The 17,899-nt window shown below is 52.0% G+C and overlaps 1 protein-coding gene across 6 annotated transcripts in view; it reads left to right on the top strand.

The window, feature by feature from the left end:
* Positions 1–17,899, top strand: part of LOC137429011 (partitioning defective 3 homolog) — a 455,854-nt gene that overhangs the window by 319,341 nt on the left and 118,614 nt on the right. For all 6 annotated transcript variants that reach the window (XM_068118986.2, XM_068118984.2, XM_068118985.2 and 3 more), the window contains one exon: positions 15,706–15,829. In XM_068118986.2, coding sequence (XP_067975087.2) covers positions 15,706–15,829 — 124 coding nt within the window. The remainder of the gene's footprint in view (positions 1–15,705; positions 15,830–17,899) is intronic.

Below are 17,899 nucleotides of genomic sequence, written 5' to 3'. Positions count from 1 at the left end.
GGTTGGATATTGGCATTTGTGGTGCGGTGGCAGAATGGTGTTGTGGATGGGTGCATTAGTGTTGTGGAAATGGCTGGGCGTGTAGCCTGTTAGTGTGTGTAGTTGGTTGGGCACTCCACCACTGTGAGGATGTCGGCCAGGTGAGGCCGCAGGTGGGCTCTGGGAGCCGGTAGAGTTGTGGATGGGGCCCGAGGATCCGGAGGATGGATCGGGCAGCCCAGTGCCAGAGAGGGCACCGAGTGGGGAGAGAGCCAAAGGGCCTTCCCCAGGTAGTTAGGTTAGGGTAAGGAGCAGGTAAGCTCGGAGGCAACTGCAGTGGTGGAGGTGTGCAGGTGGGTAGACCCACTGGGAGAGGTACACGCCACAGCCCAGAAATTGTGCGAGGGCACCGGGAGATGAATCGGGGGAGTGAGACCCCAAATTGAAAAGCACCACAGTTTGGCCAATGGGAATTGGTTTTATAGAACCCATAGTGTAAGAGGGCCAATGGTTTGGCCGGAGGAAGACCCCGGGTAGTGTAAAGTTGTTAAAGTCATTTAGGAAATAGTTAGGATTGATGAACCTGTCGCACCATACGCAGCCACTTACCTGTGGTGATGATGATGACTCCACACCTGTGTTTTCTTTGTTTTGTGCAGGAGATGAATCGCTGTGTGGATTTGTGAGACGCATCACGACGTGGATGAGACATTGGGGTGATTCCATCTCTCCCTCCCTAGGAGGGACTGATGATGAATTGGTAATGGCAAATTATGATGTTGAGTTGGAGATGGCAAATTTTGATGAGAGTTGAAAATGGCAAATTTGATTGGTTAGGAGGGAGAGAAGACGAATTTGGTTTATGGGAGGAACGGGGAAGACAGTAGGGATGTTTGTTGATTTGTAAAGTAGATGTTTATGGGTAGTGTTGTGTTTTGTGGATACAGTAAGGGGTAAGGGAGGGGCCATGTAGGTTACCTGGTGGGGGGGGGGCGTACGATAGGAACGTACCTGTCTCACCTGGTTCCCATGTGCCCCCAGTGTGCATCACCTTACATTGCGTGCACTTTTGCGCCCTTACCACCTTACTCACTTGTTTCTTCTTTTGTCTCCCACCTCCGAGGATCTGGCTTTGGGGTAGAGAGAGAGGAGAGAGAGGTGCTGGCTACGCAGTTGTGGGCCTGCACTTTCGCTGCTTGCTGCCTGGATCGATACACCATATGGACCGCAATGTTGGTGGCCACCCACAATGGACCGTAGTTCTTTTGCGGCCAAGCACCACCCGTGGATGGACCTATGGGTCAACGTGGCACCTATGCCATACAGGTGAACCACTTTTAGTTGACACCAAGTGCACCACAAGAAGAGCAAGAGACACCTGCAGGGTTAGGGGTTGTCGCATTTATTTTTAATCATTGAACAATGGTGACTGCACCGATTGGTGGTGGGGTGGTGCTTTTGATGCTCGGGAAGGGTGCTCTGCACGTTATTAAAGGCCGTCGGCCACAGAGCACTCGTGGGTTGGTGTATCGATGCTGGCAAGCGCGCTCTCTCTCTATGCATAACATCTGCATGTGTTCCTCCAAAAACAGGTCCTGGATCGTAGTGTAAATAGCAGCGTAGTCGTGTAAATAATGCTCCCTACCGGCTGTATGTTTAGTTTGAGAATTCTTTCCGGATTCGGTTATCCTGTGGGTGTGTTTCTGTGAGGAGAAGGGTGCAACGTCGCAGGGGGACATATTTACTCATTTGTGAATATCTGTAAAACTGTCGCACTCAGGGTAGAGTTAATAGTAGAGGGAACTACATTGCGTGCCACACTAAAGTAGGTAAAAATTTATCGGGTCGGGACGCCCCGAGGGTAGAGAAGGGTGCAATGTTGCGAATATGGAATTTGGCCTCCATATCCGCTTGTAAATATTCCCCTATTTTCTCCAATACTCCCCAACTTTCCCCGATCCCCCATTCCCTAGTCCCATTGCATGTAAATAACAATCAGTAGAGCCGACCTTCCCCTTATTCCCCCATTAAATGTCGTGCCCAGGTCCACCGCACCACACGTAGACAACTTTCGGACATCTTCCTAGTTATTCTTATTCTATGTCAGTTAAGGCCTCGTCTCCATTAATTATGACTCTTCGTTGCACCAGAATGTGATTATATGGCATCAGTAGTGAGTTTAGGACCTTTCCCATACCTCCTCCCATCTTCTTCCCCAAACAACAACAATAACAACAACTACAACAACAATTACAACAACAACAGAGGAGATGGCGGCGGAGCGGGGGAGGATGCGTCCTCACACCGGCTCGATTAGCTCCAGACCATGCGCTCCACGGGGTTACCCCGAAGGGGCTGGCTGTCAGCTCCTCGTCAGGGGCGGAGCCAGTAACCCCCCCCCGCACGCACCCAATGAGAAGCAACGTGCCGATTCCACGAGGCGGAGCTAACGAGCCGAGGGCGTGTCACTCCCCGCCGGATACGCAGCCGCTTGCCGGACGTGACGTCAGATGCGCCTCAGCTTGGAGACTGGAGAGAGAAGCCACCGCCACCCCCAGCGCGACGATACCTCCCCGCATCTCTGGACCGGACCGAGTCGATTCTGCCTTGAGCCAAGAGTGCACCTTGAGCCATCGCGACCTGCCTTTCCTTTTCATCAACCCCCGTGTGAGTCAGCATTTTGTCCCGTGTGTCTGTCGTCTGTCCGGGGTTAATATAAGAGTGTGTCTAAGTGCCTGTCTTCCTGTAATATACCTCTAGCCCCTGTAATCTAACCTTTTTCCGTACGAATATACTTGAGAATCGAAACGTTGGTGTCGTATTGTGTGATTGTAATCCAGCCGGGTGTCTTCTTTTTCTTATTGAGCCAGCGTAGCGCGACTTCGTCAACGGCGAGTATAGTCGGGTAATTTGTGCGGACACGACGGCCATTCCGCTCGGCCCACTTTAACATCAAAGTCGTGTCTGTAACAATATATACACATTTATGTCGGGAAGTTTGCCCGGCAAAAGCTATACCGGGCATGCCCGGGTATCAAGGGCGAGCCTTGGAAAGGCGAGTCTGGACCTGCCCGGGCGTGTTTGGCTGCGGCCTGGCAAGTCGAGGCTGGGCGTGCCCGGGCGCTCTGGGCGAGCACTGGAAAGGCGATAGCGGGCATGCCCGGACGCTCTGGGCGAGCCCTGGAAAGGCGATAGCGGGCATGCCCGGACGCTCTGGGCGTACCCTGGAAAGGCGATAGCGGGCATGCCCGGACGCTCTGGGCGAGCCCTGGAAAGGCGATAGCGGGCATGCCCGGACGCTCTGGGCGAGCCCTGGAAAGGCGAGAGCGGGCATGCCCGGGAAAGACGAGACCGGGCGTGCCCGGGAGGTTCGGGCGTGCCCGGGAACAGTGAGTCCGGGCATGCCCGGGAGAGGCGCGTCTGGCCGTGTTCTGGCCGGTGCAAGGCGATTATGTACATCCAGCGGTAACCGCTACACACGCCCCTCCAGAATCGACCTGCACCGGCAGGGTCAATTTAAGGGGGGTCCGGATGACCCGGCCGAAGCGACCCCTGGAGGGTCGTGGGGAGGGGTCTGACGTGGTGGTGGGTGGTCGAGCGGGGGGAACTGTGGACGGGGGGCGGCCTCGCCGCGGAGGAAGGGCCAACCGTGGTGGTCGGTCGACGTCCATGTGCGCCGGTTTGAGGCGGTCCACAGAAATCCGGTCCGGCCGGCCGCCGAAGTCGACGATGAAAGACTTGTCGCCCCGTCGCAGGACCCGGAAGGGCCCGTCGTACGGCGGCCGGAGTGGCCCCCGGTGCGCGTCATGACGCACAAAGACGTACTCCGCTGTGCGAAGCGCCGGGTGGACGTAGGACTGGGGGCCACCGTGGCGGGACGTCGGCACGGGGGCAAATCGTCGGGCGGCCTCCTGGAGGTCCGAGCGCTGGCGAGCGGCGGACCAGGGACTGGTAGCGTCAGGCACGAATTCGCCCGGGACGCGGAGTGGCTGGCCGTAGACGAGCTCGGCGGCGGACGCCTGGAGGTCTTCCTTGGGGGCCGTGCGAAGGCCCAAAAGGACCCACGGCAGCCGGTCGGCCCAACCGTCGTCCTGAAGGCCGGCCATGAGTGCGGCCTTCATGGAGCGGTGAAACCGCTCGCACAACCCATTGGCTTGGGGGTGGTAGGCCGTGGTGCGGTGCAGCGTGACCCCCAACGAACGGGCGACCGCGCCCCAAAGCTCAGACGTGAACTGTGGGCCGCGGTCGGACGAGATGTCCGCTGGTGCGCCGAAGCGCGCGACCCAGGTGGCGATGAACGCCTGCGCCACGTCGGCGGTGGTGGTGGAGGTGAGGGGCACGGCCTCCGGCCACCTGGTGGTCCTGTCCACCATGGTGAGCAGGTGGGTGAACCCCCGCGAGGGGGGCAGGGGACCCACCAGGTCCACGTGGACGTGGTCGAAACGCCGTTCAGGCACGGCGAAAGGTGCCAGCGGGGCCTGGGTGTGGCGGTGGACCTTGGCTCGCTGGCAGGCCGTGCAGGCATTGGCCCAGTCACGGATGTTTCGTCGAAGGCCGTGCCAGACGAAACGCGCCGACACCAGCTTCTGAGAAGCTTTCCGGCCCGGGTGAGAAAGGCCGTGGATGGAGGCGAAGATGCGGCGCTGCCAGGAAACGGGCACGATGGGGCGAGGCTGGCCCTGGGAGACGTCGCAGAGCAGGACGGTGCCCGCGAAGGGGATTTCGGCCAGGCGGAGGCCCGTGTCCGCCACGCGGAGTGCCTGCACCGAGGCGTCGGTGGTCTGGTCGGCCGCCATGAGCGTGAAGTCCACGCCGAGGTGGACCGCGTTCGCGCTGGCCCGCGAAAGGCAGTCGGCCACGGCGTTGTCTTTGCCGGCGACGTGCTGGATGTCCGTGGTGAACTCCGACACGGCGGAGAGGTGGCGCTGCTGGCGGGCCGACCACGGCTCCGTGACCTTAGCCATTGCGTAGACCAACGGCTTGTGGTCGACGAAAGCCGTGAACGGGCGGCCCTCCAGGAGGTGTCGGAAATGGCGAACGGCCAGGAATAGCCCGAGCAGCTCGCGGTCGAACGTGCTGTAGTTTAACTCGTTCGGCCGGAGTTGCCGGCTGAAAAAAGCGAGTGGCTGCCAAACCCCGTCCACCCATTGCTCATGGACGGCGCCCACCGCGTAGTTGGAGGCGTCCGTAGTGAGGGCGATGGGCGCGTTGAGCACCGGGTGAGCCAGCAGCGTTGCGTCGGCGAGGGCCCGTTTGGCACTGGCGAAGGCCGCGTCCATGGCCGCGGACCAAACAATGTCATGCTTGGCTGGCTTGCCCCGGAGGGCCTCGTAAAGGGGCCGCATGAGCTGAGCAGCGCGGGGCACGAATCGGTGATAAAAATTCACCATGCCGAGGAACTCTTGGAGGGCCTTGATGGAACGGGGACGCGGGAACGTGGTGATGGCCTCGACCTTGGTCGGCAGCGGCACGGCCCCGGTCTTGGTGATGCGGTGGCCCAAAAAGTCAACGGTCGTCGCGCCGAAGTGGCATTTGACCGGGTTGACAATTAAGCCGTGCTCGCTGAGGCGACCGAACAGTGTTCGGAGGTGGAGGAGGTGCTCGGCGTGGGACGTGCTGGCGACGAGGATGTCGTCCAGATAGACGAAAAGAAACGGCAGGTCGCGCAGCACGCCGTCCATCAAGCGCTGGAACGCCTGGGCCGCGTTTTTGAGGCCAAACGGCATCCGCAAAAATTCGAACAGGCCGAACGGCGTGATGACGGCCGTCTTCGGGACGTCGGCCGCCCGGACAGGTACCTGGTGGTAGCCCCGTATCAGGTCAATTTTCGAAAAGATGACCCGTCCCGCCAAACGGGCGGAAAAGTCCTGAATATGCGGGATCGGGTACCTGTCGGGGGTGGTAGCGTCATTGCGACGGCGGTAGTCGCCACACGGGCGCCATCCACCCCCCGGCTTTGGCACGATGTGCAGTGGCGAGGCCCACGCGCTATCGGAGCGCCGCACGATGCCGAGGTGCTCCAACGCGTCGAATTCGGCCTTTGCCACGGCGAGCTTGGCTGGGTCGAGGCGGCGGGCCCTGGCGTAGACCGGCGGGCCCGTAGTGGGTATGTGGTGCTCGATCCCGTGCCGCACCGCGACGGCCGAAAACGTCGGCCGCGTGAGGACCGGGAATTCCACGAGCAGGCGAGCGAACTCGTTCGTTGCCGGGAGGGCGCACGCCAGTTCGGTCGGCGCGGAGCTGCTCATTGTGCACGCCAGGGAGCTGAAGGTCTCGGCGTGGACAAGGCGACGTCGTTTGACGTCGACCAGCAGCCCATGCGCGCAGAGGAAGTCGGCGCCCAGCAAAGCCACGGGGACGCTGGCGGTAACAAAAGTCCATTGAAAGTGCTGGCTGCCGAAGCAGAGGGTGACGACGCGTGGGCCGAAAGTGCGTATGGCCGAGCCATTAGCAGCGACCAAAGAGGGGCCGCAAACTGCGTCCAGCCTGTCCTGCTCGGAGGCAGGTATGACGCTCAGTTGGGCGCCGGTGTCGCACAGGAAACGCCGTCCAGACGCTTTGTCCCGAATAAACAGCAAGTTGCCCGATTGGCCGGCGCTCATGGCTGGGAATGAACGCCGGCCCGGCCGTTTCCCGACCTGCCGAAAGTGCACGGGGGCCGGCACGTCCGAGCCTTGTGTCCGAACCTGGCGTGGTAATAACACCATGCCCGGTCAGGTGGAGGCCCCGGCCGTCGTGTCGGAAGCGGGCGGTGCGGCGTGGCGGCCGCCAGTTGCACCGGCAGTTCGGCCTCCAACCGCGCAGGGCGCTCGGGCGTCGTGGGCGTCGCCTCGGACGGCGGCGGGCTCCAGGTAACCGCGCCGATGTGCTGGCCCGCCGAGGAGATCTTATCGGCTTCCCTGGCGAGGGCGCGGGAATCCGTGATCAACGTGCCAGCCAGGGCGAGGCGTACCGGGTTAGGCAGCTGACGGAGGAACAGCTCCCGGAACAGGAATGCCGGAGAGTGCTCGCCGAGCAACGAGAGCATATAGTCCATGCGCTCGGACGGTCGCGTGTCGCCGAGCTCGGGCAGGTCAAGCAGGCGCCGTGCGCGTGCTGCCGGTGAGAGGGCGAAAGCGCCGAGGAGGAGCGTCTTCAGCGCGTCGTATTTGTCAGCAGCCGGCGGGTGCTGGAGGAGGCTCAAGGCGCGGGCCGCGGTGGTGGAACCGAGCGCCGCCACAACATGGTGGAAGCGGGTGTCGTCCGCGGTGATGCCTCGCAGGGCGAACTGGGAGTCCGCCTGGGCGAACCAAACAGCCGCGTGAGTCTCCCAGAAGGTAGGCAGTTTAAGCGTCACTGCCGTATCCATGTCGGTAGGTCACCAATGAAGGAACTGCGCTCCAACGCGAGTCGAAAGAATTGACGCGACCAAAGACGGAATTCGTCCGAGTTGCTTTATAGTGGGGGGGCCAATGTTTTCCCGTTGAATTCAAATGTTAATTTGTGGACACTGGTTGGGTTGTCTTTAGGGATGATAGAAGTTGTAGAAAAAATATGTCTCCATTTTTTTCAAGTTCTTTATAGCGGCCATTTTGGATTATCAAAATGGCGTTTGTTGAAAACCGAAATTGTCATTATCTTGGCTTCTAAATGACCTAGAGTGTTAATTTTGGTGTCCAAATGTACATATTTGCGGATACTTAATCCAATAAACACACATTTATACACCTACATATGATCAAAAGGGTTCTTATGGCAGCCATCTTGGATTTTCACGCACTTATGCCAACACATATATATATTTTTTTCCATCATTTTCACTTCTAAATCACATAAAGGCTGGACTTTAGTGTTCAAATGTACACTTATAATGTCTTTGTGCAATATTTTTAGTTGGCAGTGTTCATTGTGACTGAAGGATCTCCATCCTCCTCATCATCAGTGTTATCGATTCCCATGGGGCGCTCCTGACCCGTGTTACCACACACCTCTTCATCTGCCCCACACATACACATCTCAGAACAGTTGAGATGCTGAGACCTGCATGAGCAGTGAGACATGCATTGGGTCTTCTTGCAGTTACATTTGATTAGATGTGTGATGGCAGCTGGGGCTGGAGGGTCCTTGGTTGTGATGGGCACCAGCTGATCTCCTTCTGCTCTCCATCCATGTTCTGTTGGTTGTGGAAGCTGGGGGTCCGGTACATCAGCCTGATGCCACACCATGGCCTGGAAATGTGCACGAGCAATGGCTTCATGTAAAGCTCCCCGTGTTGGTGGCAGCTTCTGTGCCTCTAGCTGTTTCTTGGTAAACAGTCTCCACCTCAGCTTGCCCACATCCACAACTGTAGTACGAGGCTCATACAGCTGGCATACAAATGCCTCAATGTCACTTTCTGTGTCAGCTCTCAGCTCCTCAGAGGCCCCAAGGTCATGAAACGCAGATACCACCTCAACAGAGCACCTATTGAGGGCTTGCCAACATGTGAGCTTTCCCTTGCCGGCAAACCGACCAGTCTGGTCTGCTCCCGTGAATGCATGGAATCCTGGTAGGGCTGCAGCCTTCCTGACACCAAGTTCATGTACTATTGGTTCCAGTGAGATTTGCCTCTTCTTGTTCCCCACACCCGTGATGAAGTATGTGTCTTTGCATAGTTCATGGTACCGGTGGAGTGCTAGGATGAATACATCAGTATCAGGTGACTGAATGTACAGCTGTGTTGCACCTCTTCGGACGGCATCTAGACTGTGAAGAAAGATCCTCGTATCAGCCTCCTCCTGGGAGCTACGGAGATGCTGTACATCCATGCAGTTGGAGAAGACATCCTGCCTTGAAGTGACGATGAAGACCTTGGTAGTCCCCTCAAAGTGACACAGAGCTTTCTTTGCCAGATAGACAGTTAGCTCATCTTTGGTGTTGGTGTGCGACAGGAACTGTTTTGCTGTCAGTTTCCCAATCGGGGTGCTGTCTTGAACGTGGTAAGCAGTGGGCGGCTTGCCACCTTGGCGCCTCTCCCGTGTGGCCTCTTTCAGTGAATTTGGCAGATCATATCGGTCAAACACGAGGTGGACTTCATCATACCCGTTGGTCTTGCAGTCCAGTGTTGCATTGAAATGGCCAGCCCACTGGGCACATGTTTTGACCCATTGTGGCTTACCCATTGCTTGCACTAATGCCATGCCGTCTATGACAGTCACCTTCTTGGGAGGGGGTGGAGTATGTTCAGGATTGTCGTCGTCTGGCTGCTGACCAGTGCCAGTTGACTTCTTGGGTAGATCTTCTAGGATGCCCATGAGCTTGCTTTTGTCTGTGCATGGTAGTAGTGTCCCAGCCATTGCAAAGAGGGTTCGTGGAAGCGCGGTGAATTCATATTGACCTATGGCATCCTTCAAGTTGATCTCTGGTCGTGAGCGGGCCACGATCAGCATGCGCGCAAACAGTGACCTGTCGTCTTTCAGCTCTACAACCTTGTCTGCCAGTTTGTGCTTCACAGCTTTCCTGGCACTCTTCCACATCTTCAGTTTGACCTTTCCCATTCTGGCCCAAAGGTTGATTTCATTTGTGTTGATGCGCTCTGCAACAAACGTGTTATACGCTTTCTGACCAATCTCATCTTGGTTGCAGACATCCTTCTGTACTTCAGCTGGCATCACCACCTTAGTGATGATAGTCGTCAGGTCTTCACCCTCATGCGTCATGGGATTCATGGACTCTCTGATCACATTCTTCAGTCGACGAATGCTGTCTTCCTGCCGAGCCCAGACTGTGGTTGATAGGTCGTGGTGCTCCTTGCGTGTAGCTGATTGTGAGCCAGCCATCTGACGGGCTTCTTCAGCAAGCCTACTCAGCTCTGGTGCTGTCAGAAAGAACCTTTCGCGGGCACTGGCATTCTGGGTAATGCCCACAATACCCCCTGTCACCTTCATGATCCTGTTGATGTGCTCCAGTGCATGGTCCACACCTACAGCACAGAAGGGGATTTCATTCTTATGGACACTGAAGTTCCCATCCATGAACTCTTGGTAGATCCCTGGATCTGTCATCTTCAGGGCCTTCATCTCTGCAAGGTACCGGGGAGTCAGCCTGGCATATTTCTGTTTGTCATGTGCAAAGAAGTATATGCACATCTCATCCAGTGAAGACAGGTGAAGCTCAAATTGTCCATCACGGGTGGCACGGATGAATGTGTATATCAGCATTATCATCCGCATGTAGCGTCGCACAAACTTGAACAGTGGACTCTTGGCTTCTTTCCTCTCATCAAACTTTGCCATGGCCTCCAGGACTTCGTTTGACTCGAGGACAGCTAGCATGTTGTTCTGCGCGCTTGTCATCTCCTCTCGGTTGTGTAGATGACAGCTCTGGGCAACCTGTTGTGCTGACTGGGTACATGGCATGACTTTCCTTAGTGACCTCTTGACAGAAGAAACAAAGGTCTCTGTTGAATGGAGTTGATGATGAACGTGTGAAGCGAAGAGTCTCGTCTTGCGTAGAACCTGAGGTACTTGCAGCGGCAGGTGCAGAAGAAGGACGTCCACACCTCTTATGAAGATGCTGGGTGTCGCCATGTTCGCAGGCTTTCTGGTGGCGAACTCTAGCACGCTCCAGGTGAGCAGTGTTGCATGTAGATCCATAACATGCCCGGTGCCACTTTGCTTTATTGTTCCTCAAGTCAGTGGCAGTGAAACAGCTTAATCGTTCGCTGATCTGTTTGAAGTCGGCATCACCATATCGTGCCCTCTCCTGGATGAACTGGAGAAACTTTGCATATGAGCCCAGTGCTGGCTCAGTCACTAGTGCACCTTGGGGATCCTGGCACTGAATGCAAAGTGTGAAATCAGTTTCTTTCTTGGTTTTCTTGCTTTTTGGCTCCATCATAGCTCAGGGTCACGAATCTGGAACATACAAATAACAAATAACAATTAAGATAGATGTGCATTAAGTTAGATTTTGGACACTGGTTCGGCTGTGCCATAAAAACCTATTTTTATCCCTTGTAGGTTATTAAAGAAGGTTTCATTCAATTCTCTATCCCCAAAAATGTACAACTGGACACCAGAATCGAAACTCTAGGTCATTTAGAAGCCAAGATAATGGAATTTTACGTTTTCGACATCCGCCATTTTGAAAATCCAAAATGGCCGCCATAAAGAACTTGAAACAATTGGAGACATATTTTTTCTAGAACTTATATCATCCCTAAAGACAGCCCAACCAGTGTCCAAAAATTAACAAGCAATTTCACCGGGCATTTCAATCTGCTACATTGGCCCCCCCACTATTATTGAAACCAAACAGCTCAGGTATTCTGACAAGCCCGTTTTTCGGGCAACAATATATATACACATTTATGTCGGGAAGTTTGCCCGGCAAAAGCTATACCGGGCATGCCCGGGTATCAAGGGCGAGCCTTGGAAAGGCGAGTCTGGACCTGCCCGGGCGTGTTTGGCTGCGGCCTGGCAAGTCGAGGCTGGGCGTGCCCGGGCGCTCTGGGCGAGCACTGGAAAGGCGATAGCGGGCATGCCCGGACGCTCTGGGCGAGCCCTGGAAAGGCGATAGCGGGCATGCCCGGACGCTCTGGGCGTACCCTGGAAAGGCGATAGCGGGCATGCCCGGACGCTCTGGGCGAGCCCTGGAAAGGCGATAGCGGGCATGCCCGGACGCTCTGGGCGAGCCCTGGAAAGGCGAGAGCGGGCATGCCCGGGAAAGACGAGACCGGGCGTGCCCGGGAGGTTCGGGCGTGCCCGGGAACAGTGAGTCCGGGCATGCCCGGGAGAGGCGCGTCTGGCCGTGTTCTGGCCGGTGCAAGGCGATTATGTACATCCAGCGGTAACCGCTACATATATATATATATATATATATATATTGTATATATAGTGTATATATAGTGTATATAAAGTTATGGACTAGGTGGTTGAGTTAGTAAGTGACAAAACCTAGCCAATTAGATTTTGGGTCAGATCCAGATCCAGTTCGGGTCCAGATCCAGATCCACTTCGGGTCCGGATTCAGATCCAGCTCGAGCGCTGTTATAATTCACCTTGTATTTCCTTCAAACCCGAGACATCATGTTCATCCCAAAGAGAATGATGTCACGCGAGTGCAGCACCTGCAATACATTATCATATCGATATCAATTTGATACAGAACATATCCTTTCACATTTAATAATGTAAAATTTGATCTCATAGCCTCGTACAATCAAGAAAAATGTTTTTTTTGGGTCAGGAGTTATCCATTTAAAAGCAGTTCAACATTTTGGGTCACACCGCATTCTTTGATGGGAGTGCCTTTCCTTTGTAAACGGATATTGACAAGGACACTGTGTCGTCCTGCGTTTCAGAGGGCCACGCATGCCCGTTTTGCAATTTGAAGTGACATTGTTGTGGTAGTTGAGAGGTTGTGTGGTCATGCACAGTCAGGATCGTGAACGTGTATGCTCCTAAACCTGGCCTCCTCCTTGCGGGAAGCACTGGCGGAGTCGAATGCTCAAACGTCGAAGCAGCTGCGTGGGATGATGTAGCAGCTGTTGTGAGTTTTGGCCATGACACCTGGATCTGAGCCTTGGGCTGGGTGCGGAACCCCAAGTTTGCTTCGACTTCATTGTGTGTCCGAAGGAAGGGCGGTTATCCTGTTGGCGATATGATGGAGGTCTATGGAAGGAGACAAGTTTCTGATTATAAGGGTATTTGGAGGTCGCCCTAAAACGTTGCGGTTTCATTGGGATTGACCAACAGCATCCAAAATGGGTTGAAATATGATCAACATATACTACTGATGAAATGGTGGTGATCTATGGAGTTTATTGACCATGTTTTGGATGTAAAATTATAGTTACCTTCCCCAGAGGAGAGGGCATTGCATTTGGGTCCGTTTGTCTGTTTGTCTGTTTGTTTGTTTGTCTGCATGGAGTAAACATGCTTTTCTCTGCAACCATTGGTTCGATTGACAGGAAATTTTCACCACAGGTGCGCCTCCCGTAGATTTTTTTTAAAATGATAATTATGACGTCATAGGGCACGTAGTACAGGTGCCATCTTGGAAAAGCCGAAAAACCTTGCACCTCTATATCTCCGAAAGCGCTGCGTAGAAAACAATTGAGACATGGCTCATTGTAAAGAACTCCACATGGGGAATAAAATATGTTCATGATGATGTCATAGGTGCCTCCATTATGACGTCATAACTCGACAAATACAAAACTTCATCCGATTAAGATGAAATTCCTTGTCGTCTCGGGATAAATTGGTGGAGAAAAAGAAATAGTAACGTCATAAGCCACGTGGTTCGGCTGCCATATTTGTTTTAACAAAAAAATACATTTTAAATAAAAATATATATTCAATAAAATGTTTTTTTTTAAACAATGTTTCAAAAACAACAACAAAAAACACCCTACAAAATATACCTCACAAACACGTCCTGGCGAGGGTCTGCAATCTCTGATTACGCTTTATTTTTTGTTGTGCAGGAGCTTTTATTCCTGATGATGTCACAGAGATAATTGAATTGCTGTGATGATTGTGCAAGAAATCCCGAGCAAAGGCACGAAAGCCGGATGTGGTCGAACAACTGTGGCCTGTGGTGTTTTTCCTTGAGATTTCACTTGTGGTTTCATGCAAAATAAGTCTGCGTTTGAATTTGGACGATACCGCCAGGTTTTCGGTGTGATGCAGTCTTCGTGGACCCCTCGACAGACAGCAGATGGAGTGCGGTGGATTGACTCTACCGGGTTCTGGGCAACCATGAGGGTGGCAAACGACGTTTCTGAATCTCCAATGTGTGGACATAATTGACTTAATGGCATCAAACCTGCCAAGCTGTTCTTGTGCGTTGGAATGAGTTGGGCAGGTGGATGAAGTTGGGGAGAGGGGGGCGGGTCATGGGATGGATTAAAAGTGGGCGATTGGGGGGTAAGGGGGTTAACTGCACAGCTGTTTCTCCAAATGGGGACAAAAATGCAGGAAAGCCGGTGCGTACGGCGTGGATACGTCCGGTGATTCGATGCAGGATCGGTACTCATTTTCTCTCGCCGCGGTCCAAGGCTTTAAATTTGGCCTCGCGTCTACTTTCTGTCTGGGCTGTTTTGTTTCTCATTCTGAACTTTTTGCCATGTCAGCCCTGAACAGGAAACGCACTGGCAGTAACCTGAGGAAAAGCAGTGCAAACCGTCATATATATAACATTCACATTATACAGTTATCGTTTGCATTTCTCCGCTTGCTCTTCTTCTTTCCCTCTTACCTCATCGTTTCACCCATTGATCTGATTAAACTTACTTTTCTACCCTCCATTGCCTCTTCCTTTGCTAAGGCTTTATGCATGAACCATTTTCTTAGGGTCAACAGGTATTTAATAGAATATGAATTGCAGGGCTCTAAATTGTAAATAAAGTACTTCCTCAAATCAGTATTTGACTTTTGTATTTATTTTATATTTTTTTTTACTTTTTTTTTTAGAGGCTCTTAATTTAAGCCTCACTCGTACATGTGTGAAACCTTTTTTTTTGCAATATGCAATTTCTAATCTGAAAACTCAATTGACATCACCTATCGCTTTCATTTTCTAAGGGTCAACAGGTATTTAATACAATATGAATTGCAGGGCTCTAAATTGTAAATAAATTACTTCCTCAAATCTGTATTTGACTTTTGTATTTTTTTGGTATTTTTATTTTTATTTTTGGGGGGAGGGGGGGGGGGCTCTTAATTTAAGCCTCACTCATACATCTGTGAAACCTTTTTTTTTTTTGGCAATATGCAATTTCTAATCGCTGAATTAACGCCAGGGGGGTTGACTCAGCCTGTCATCCTTCCGAGGTCGGCTAATTGAGTACCAGTTCACTGGTAATTCCCTGTTTGTCGTAAAAGGCGACAAAAAGGGTTGGCGGCAGGAAGGGCATCCGGCCGTAAAACATTGCTTCAAAAAGGGGACCAACAAAAACAACAACAACCACGGTGCCCGAAAAAGGCCAACCCCCTGCTTTGCGGGGAAAAATGGCCTCTAAAAGTGGTTTTTATGCAATTTCTAATCTGAAAACTAAATTGCCATCACCTATCGCTTTCATTTTCTTAGGATCAACAGGTATTTAATACAATATGAATTGCAGGGCTCTAAGTTGTAAATAAATTACTTCCTCAAATCTGTATTTGACCTTTGTATTTTTGGGGTATTGGGGGGGGGGGGGCTCTTAATTTAAGCCTCACTCATACATGTGTGAAACCTTTTTTCTTGCAATATGCAATTTCTAATCTGAAAACTAAATTGACATTACCTATCGCTTTCATTTTCTTAGGGTCAACAGGTATTTAATAGAATGTGAATTGCAGGGCTCTAAATTGTAAATAAATTACTTCCTCAAATCTGTATTTGACTTTTGTAATTTTTTTTGTATTGTATTAAACTTTTTTTTTTTGGAGGCTCTTAATTTAAGCCTCACTCGTACATGTGTGAAACGTTTTTTTGAAATATGCAATTTCTAATCTGTAAACTAAATTGACATCACCTATCCCATATATTACATCACACATCCTGCTTGACCATAGGGATTTCCTTTGGATGATCCATGTATCCCTAACCCTAACCCTCCTGTTTTCAGGCAACTATTTCTGGGATTCACTCTCTCATTTCCTCTTTTTTGAGTTTCCGCATGATACACTCGGTGTTTTTATTTCGAACATTGTGACGATCCATGTTATGTTGCTGAGATGAAACATGCATTCAAACAGATGCTCCCAATTTTTCCAGGCTGTTGCTGTGACCCCGTTACAACCAGAGTGTCCTGTTGATCCAGGCCTGGACAACTCCAATCATTTGGGGAAAACGTTACAGCAATGCCTTGCACCAAGTTCCCTACGAAACAATATACTAGGTATGTGGTGAGCCATGTTGTGATGTTGAAATTGTTTCATCGTTTGGTTTGGGCCCAACTGTGTTGTTTCTGTGGCTAAGAACCGATCCTGGACAGGTCGCCACTTTATAGCAGGAGCAGAAATGTACTATGGAGAGCTCGTCTTGCTGGTGTCCGTCTTGCTCTGATAAAGGGCTAAAGCCCAAAACCTCAGCTACCTCTTACTTCCCACGGCGGATAGCATACCTCGATCAACATCCTGTCTGTCGATTTCAAAATTAGCAGAAATTTCTGCCATGAATAGTCACGGGAAGCAACCCCAAACCATGAAGAGCAATGCACCAACAAGGCTCAACCCGCTCCGCTCCATGGCCTCTCAAACTGTATTGATGCATCATCAAAATGAATGATGGCCTCCCGGACAAGGGCACTCATCCTCATTGTAAAGAGATTGAATCCACCCTACAGGGTCAAATAAACTACTCTATATGGTAGAGCAGAGATCGAGTGAGTAGTGTCACGTGTCAAGATTTAGAATCATGTTTTAATATAAATGATTCGGCTTTTTGGAAAGATAAACGACAGAGGGGAATTGGCAACAGACTGACAGAGCGGAGAGGTGTACGCAGGCAAGAGAGCGCAGACACAAAGCACACACACCTTGTGAAAGGGGATGGCATGCACACCAGGAAGTAAGAGTCATCGAGTGTACACAAGCTCGGAGATGGGGTATGGGAGAGTCAGAGAGTATGCATGAGAAATCTAGGCTCATGGAAGAGTGAAGAGAGACAGGGAAATATGTGATTTCCTGAAAGTATGGCCACAGTTGGAGACGAGCAAGGAAAAGCATGATCAGGAAAAGCAGAGAGAGGGAGAGAGACAGACAAAGACAGACAAAGACAGACAAAGACAGACAGAGACAGACACAGAGACAGACACAGAGACAGACACAGAGACAGACACAGAGACAGACACAGAGACAGACACAGAGACAGACACAGAGACAGACACAGAGACAGACACAGAGACAGACACAGAGACAGACACAGAGACAGACACAGAGACAGACACAGAGACAGACACAGAGACAGACACAGACACAGAGACAGACACAGACACAGAGACAGACACAGAGACAGACACAGAGACAGACACAGAGACAGACACAGAGACAGACACAGAGACAGACACAGACACAGACACAGACACAGACACAGACAGACACAGAGACAGACAGACACAGAGACAGACAGATACAGACAGACACAGATACAGACAGACACAGCGACAGACAGACACAGAGACAGACACAGAGACAGAGACAGACACAGAGACAGAGACAGAGACAGACACAGAGACAGACACAGAGACAGACACAGAGACAGACACAGAGACAGACACAGACAATGGGAGGAAAGACGGTGACCTGCAAGTAAGAGGGTTGGGTTAGGTAGGGTTGATGGAGGTAGACATAATCATGGGTAGGGATGTGAAATGACATTAGGCAGTGGTGCACCACCTGCTTGAACTTCTGGAGGGAAGAGTGCGATTAAAGTCGCCCGAAGACGGTTCCACAAACTGGAGGAAAGAGGAATAAAAAGAGTGGAGGTCTGCAGTAAGCCTGGATTTTGGGAGCTTAACCAGGAATTGGTTCCTGGAAGAATGTGTGTGTCCTGAAGGAACTGGGAAGGATTGGAGGGCTTAGAAAGCTCAGGGAGCTAATAAAACAGAGAGAAGGTAGAAAAACAGGCCACCAACCTGTCTGCAAGGTGAGAGTAACGGGTCTTGTGCTTCAACCCCGTCGTGGGAGATGGAGGGGGGAGTGGAGGGGAAGGGGGGGGGGGGAAGGGGAGGGGAGGGGGAGGAGGGGAAGGGGAGGCAGGAGAGGAAGGGGAGTGGTTCACGTTTCTGAGTGAATGTGGCTCATGTTTCTGAGTTAAGTGTGATGCCGAGCAGGAAGAAGAAGAAGCCATACTACCAAATTCGTACACTTCCGGAATTGTTTGATTTATTTGTATTCAAATGTCTGGTAATTGTTTTGTATTTATTTATGCGAATGTGTACTTGTATATAACTGTCATTAATTTTAAA

Source organism: Myxine glutinosa, chromosome 6, assembly GCF_964187855.1.
Source record: "Myxine glutinosa chromosome 6, kmMyxGlut1.1, whole genome shotgun sequence".
NCBI lineage: Eukaryota > Metazoa > Chordata > Myxini > Myxiniformes > Myxinidae > Myxine > Myxine glutinosa.
This window is presented reverse-complemented; position numbering and strand designations above follow the sequence as displayed.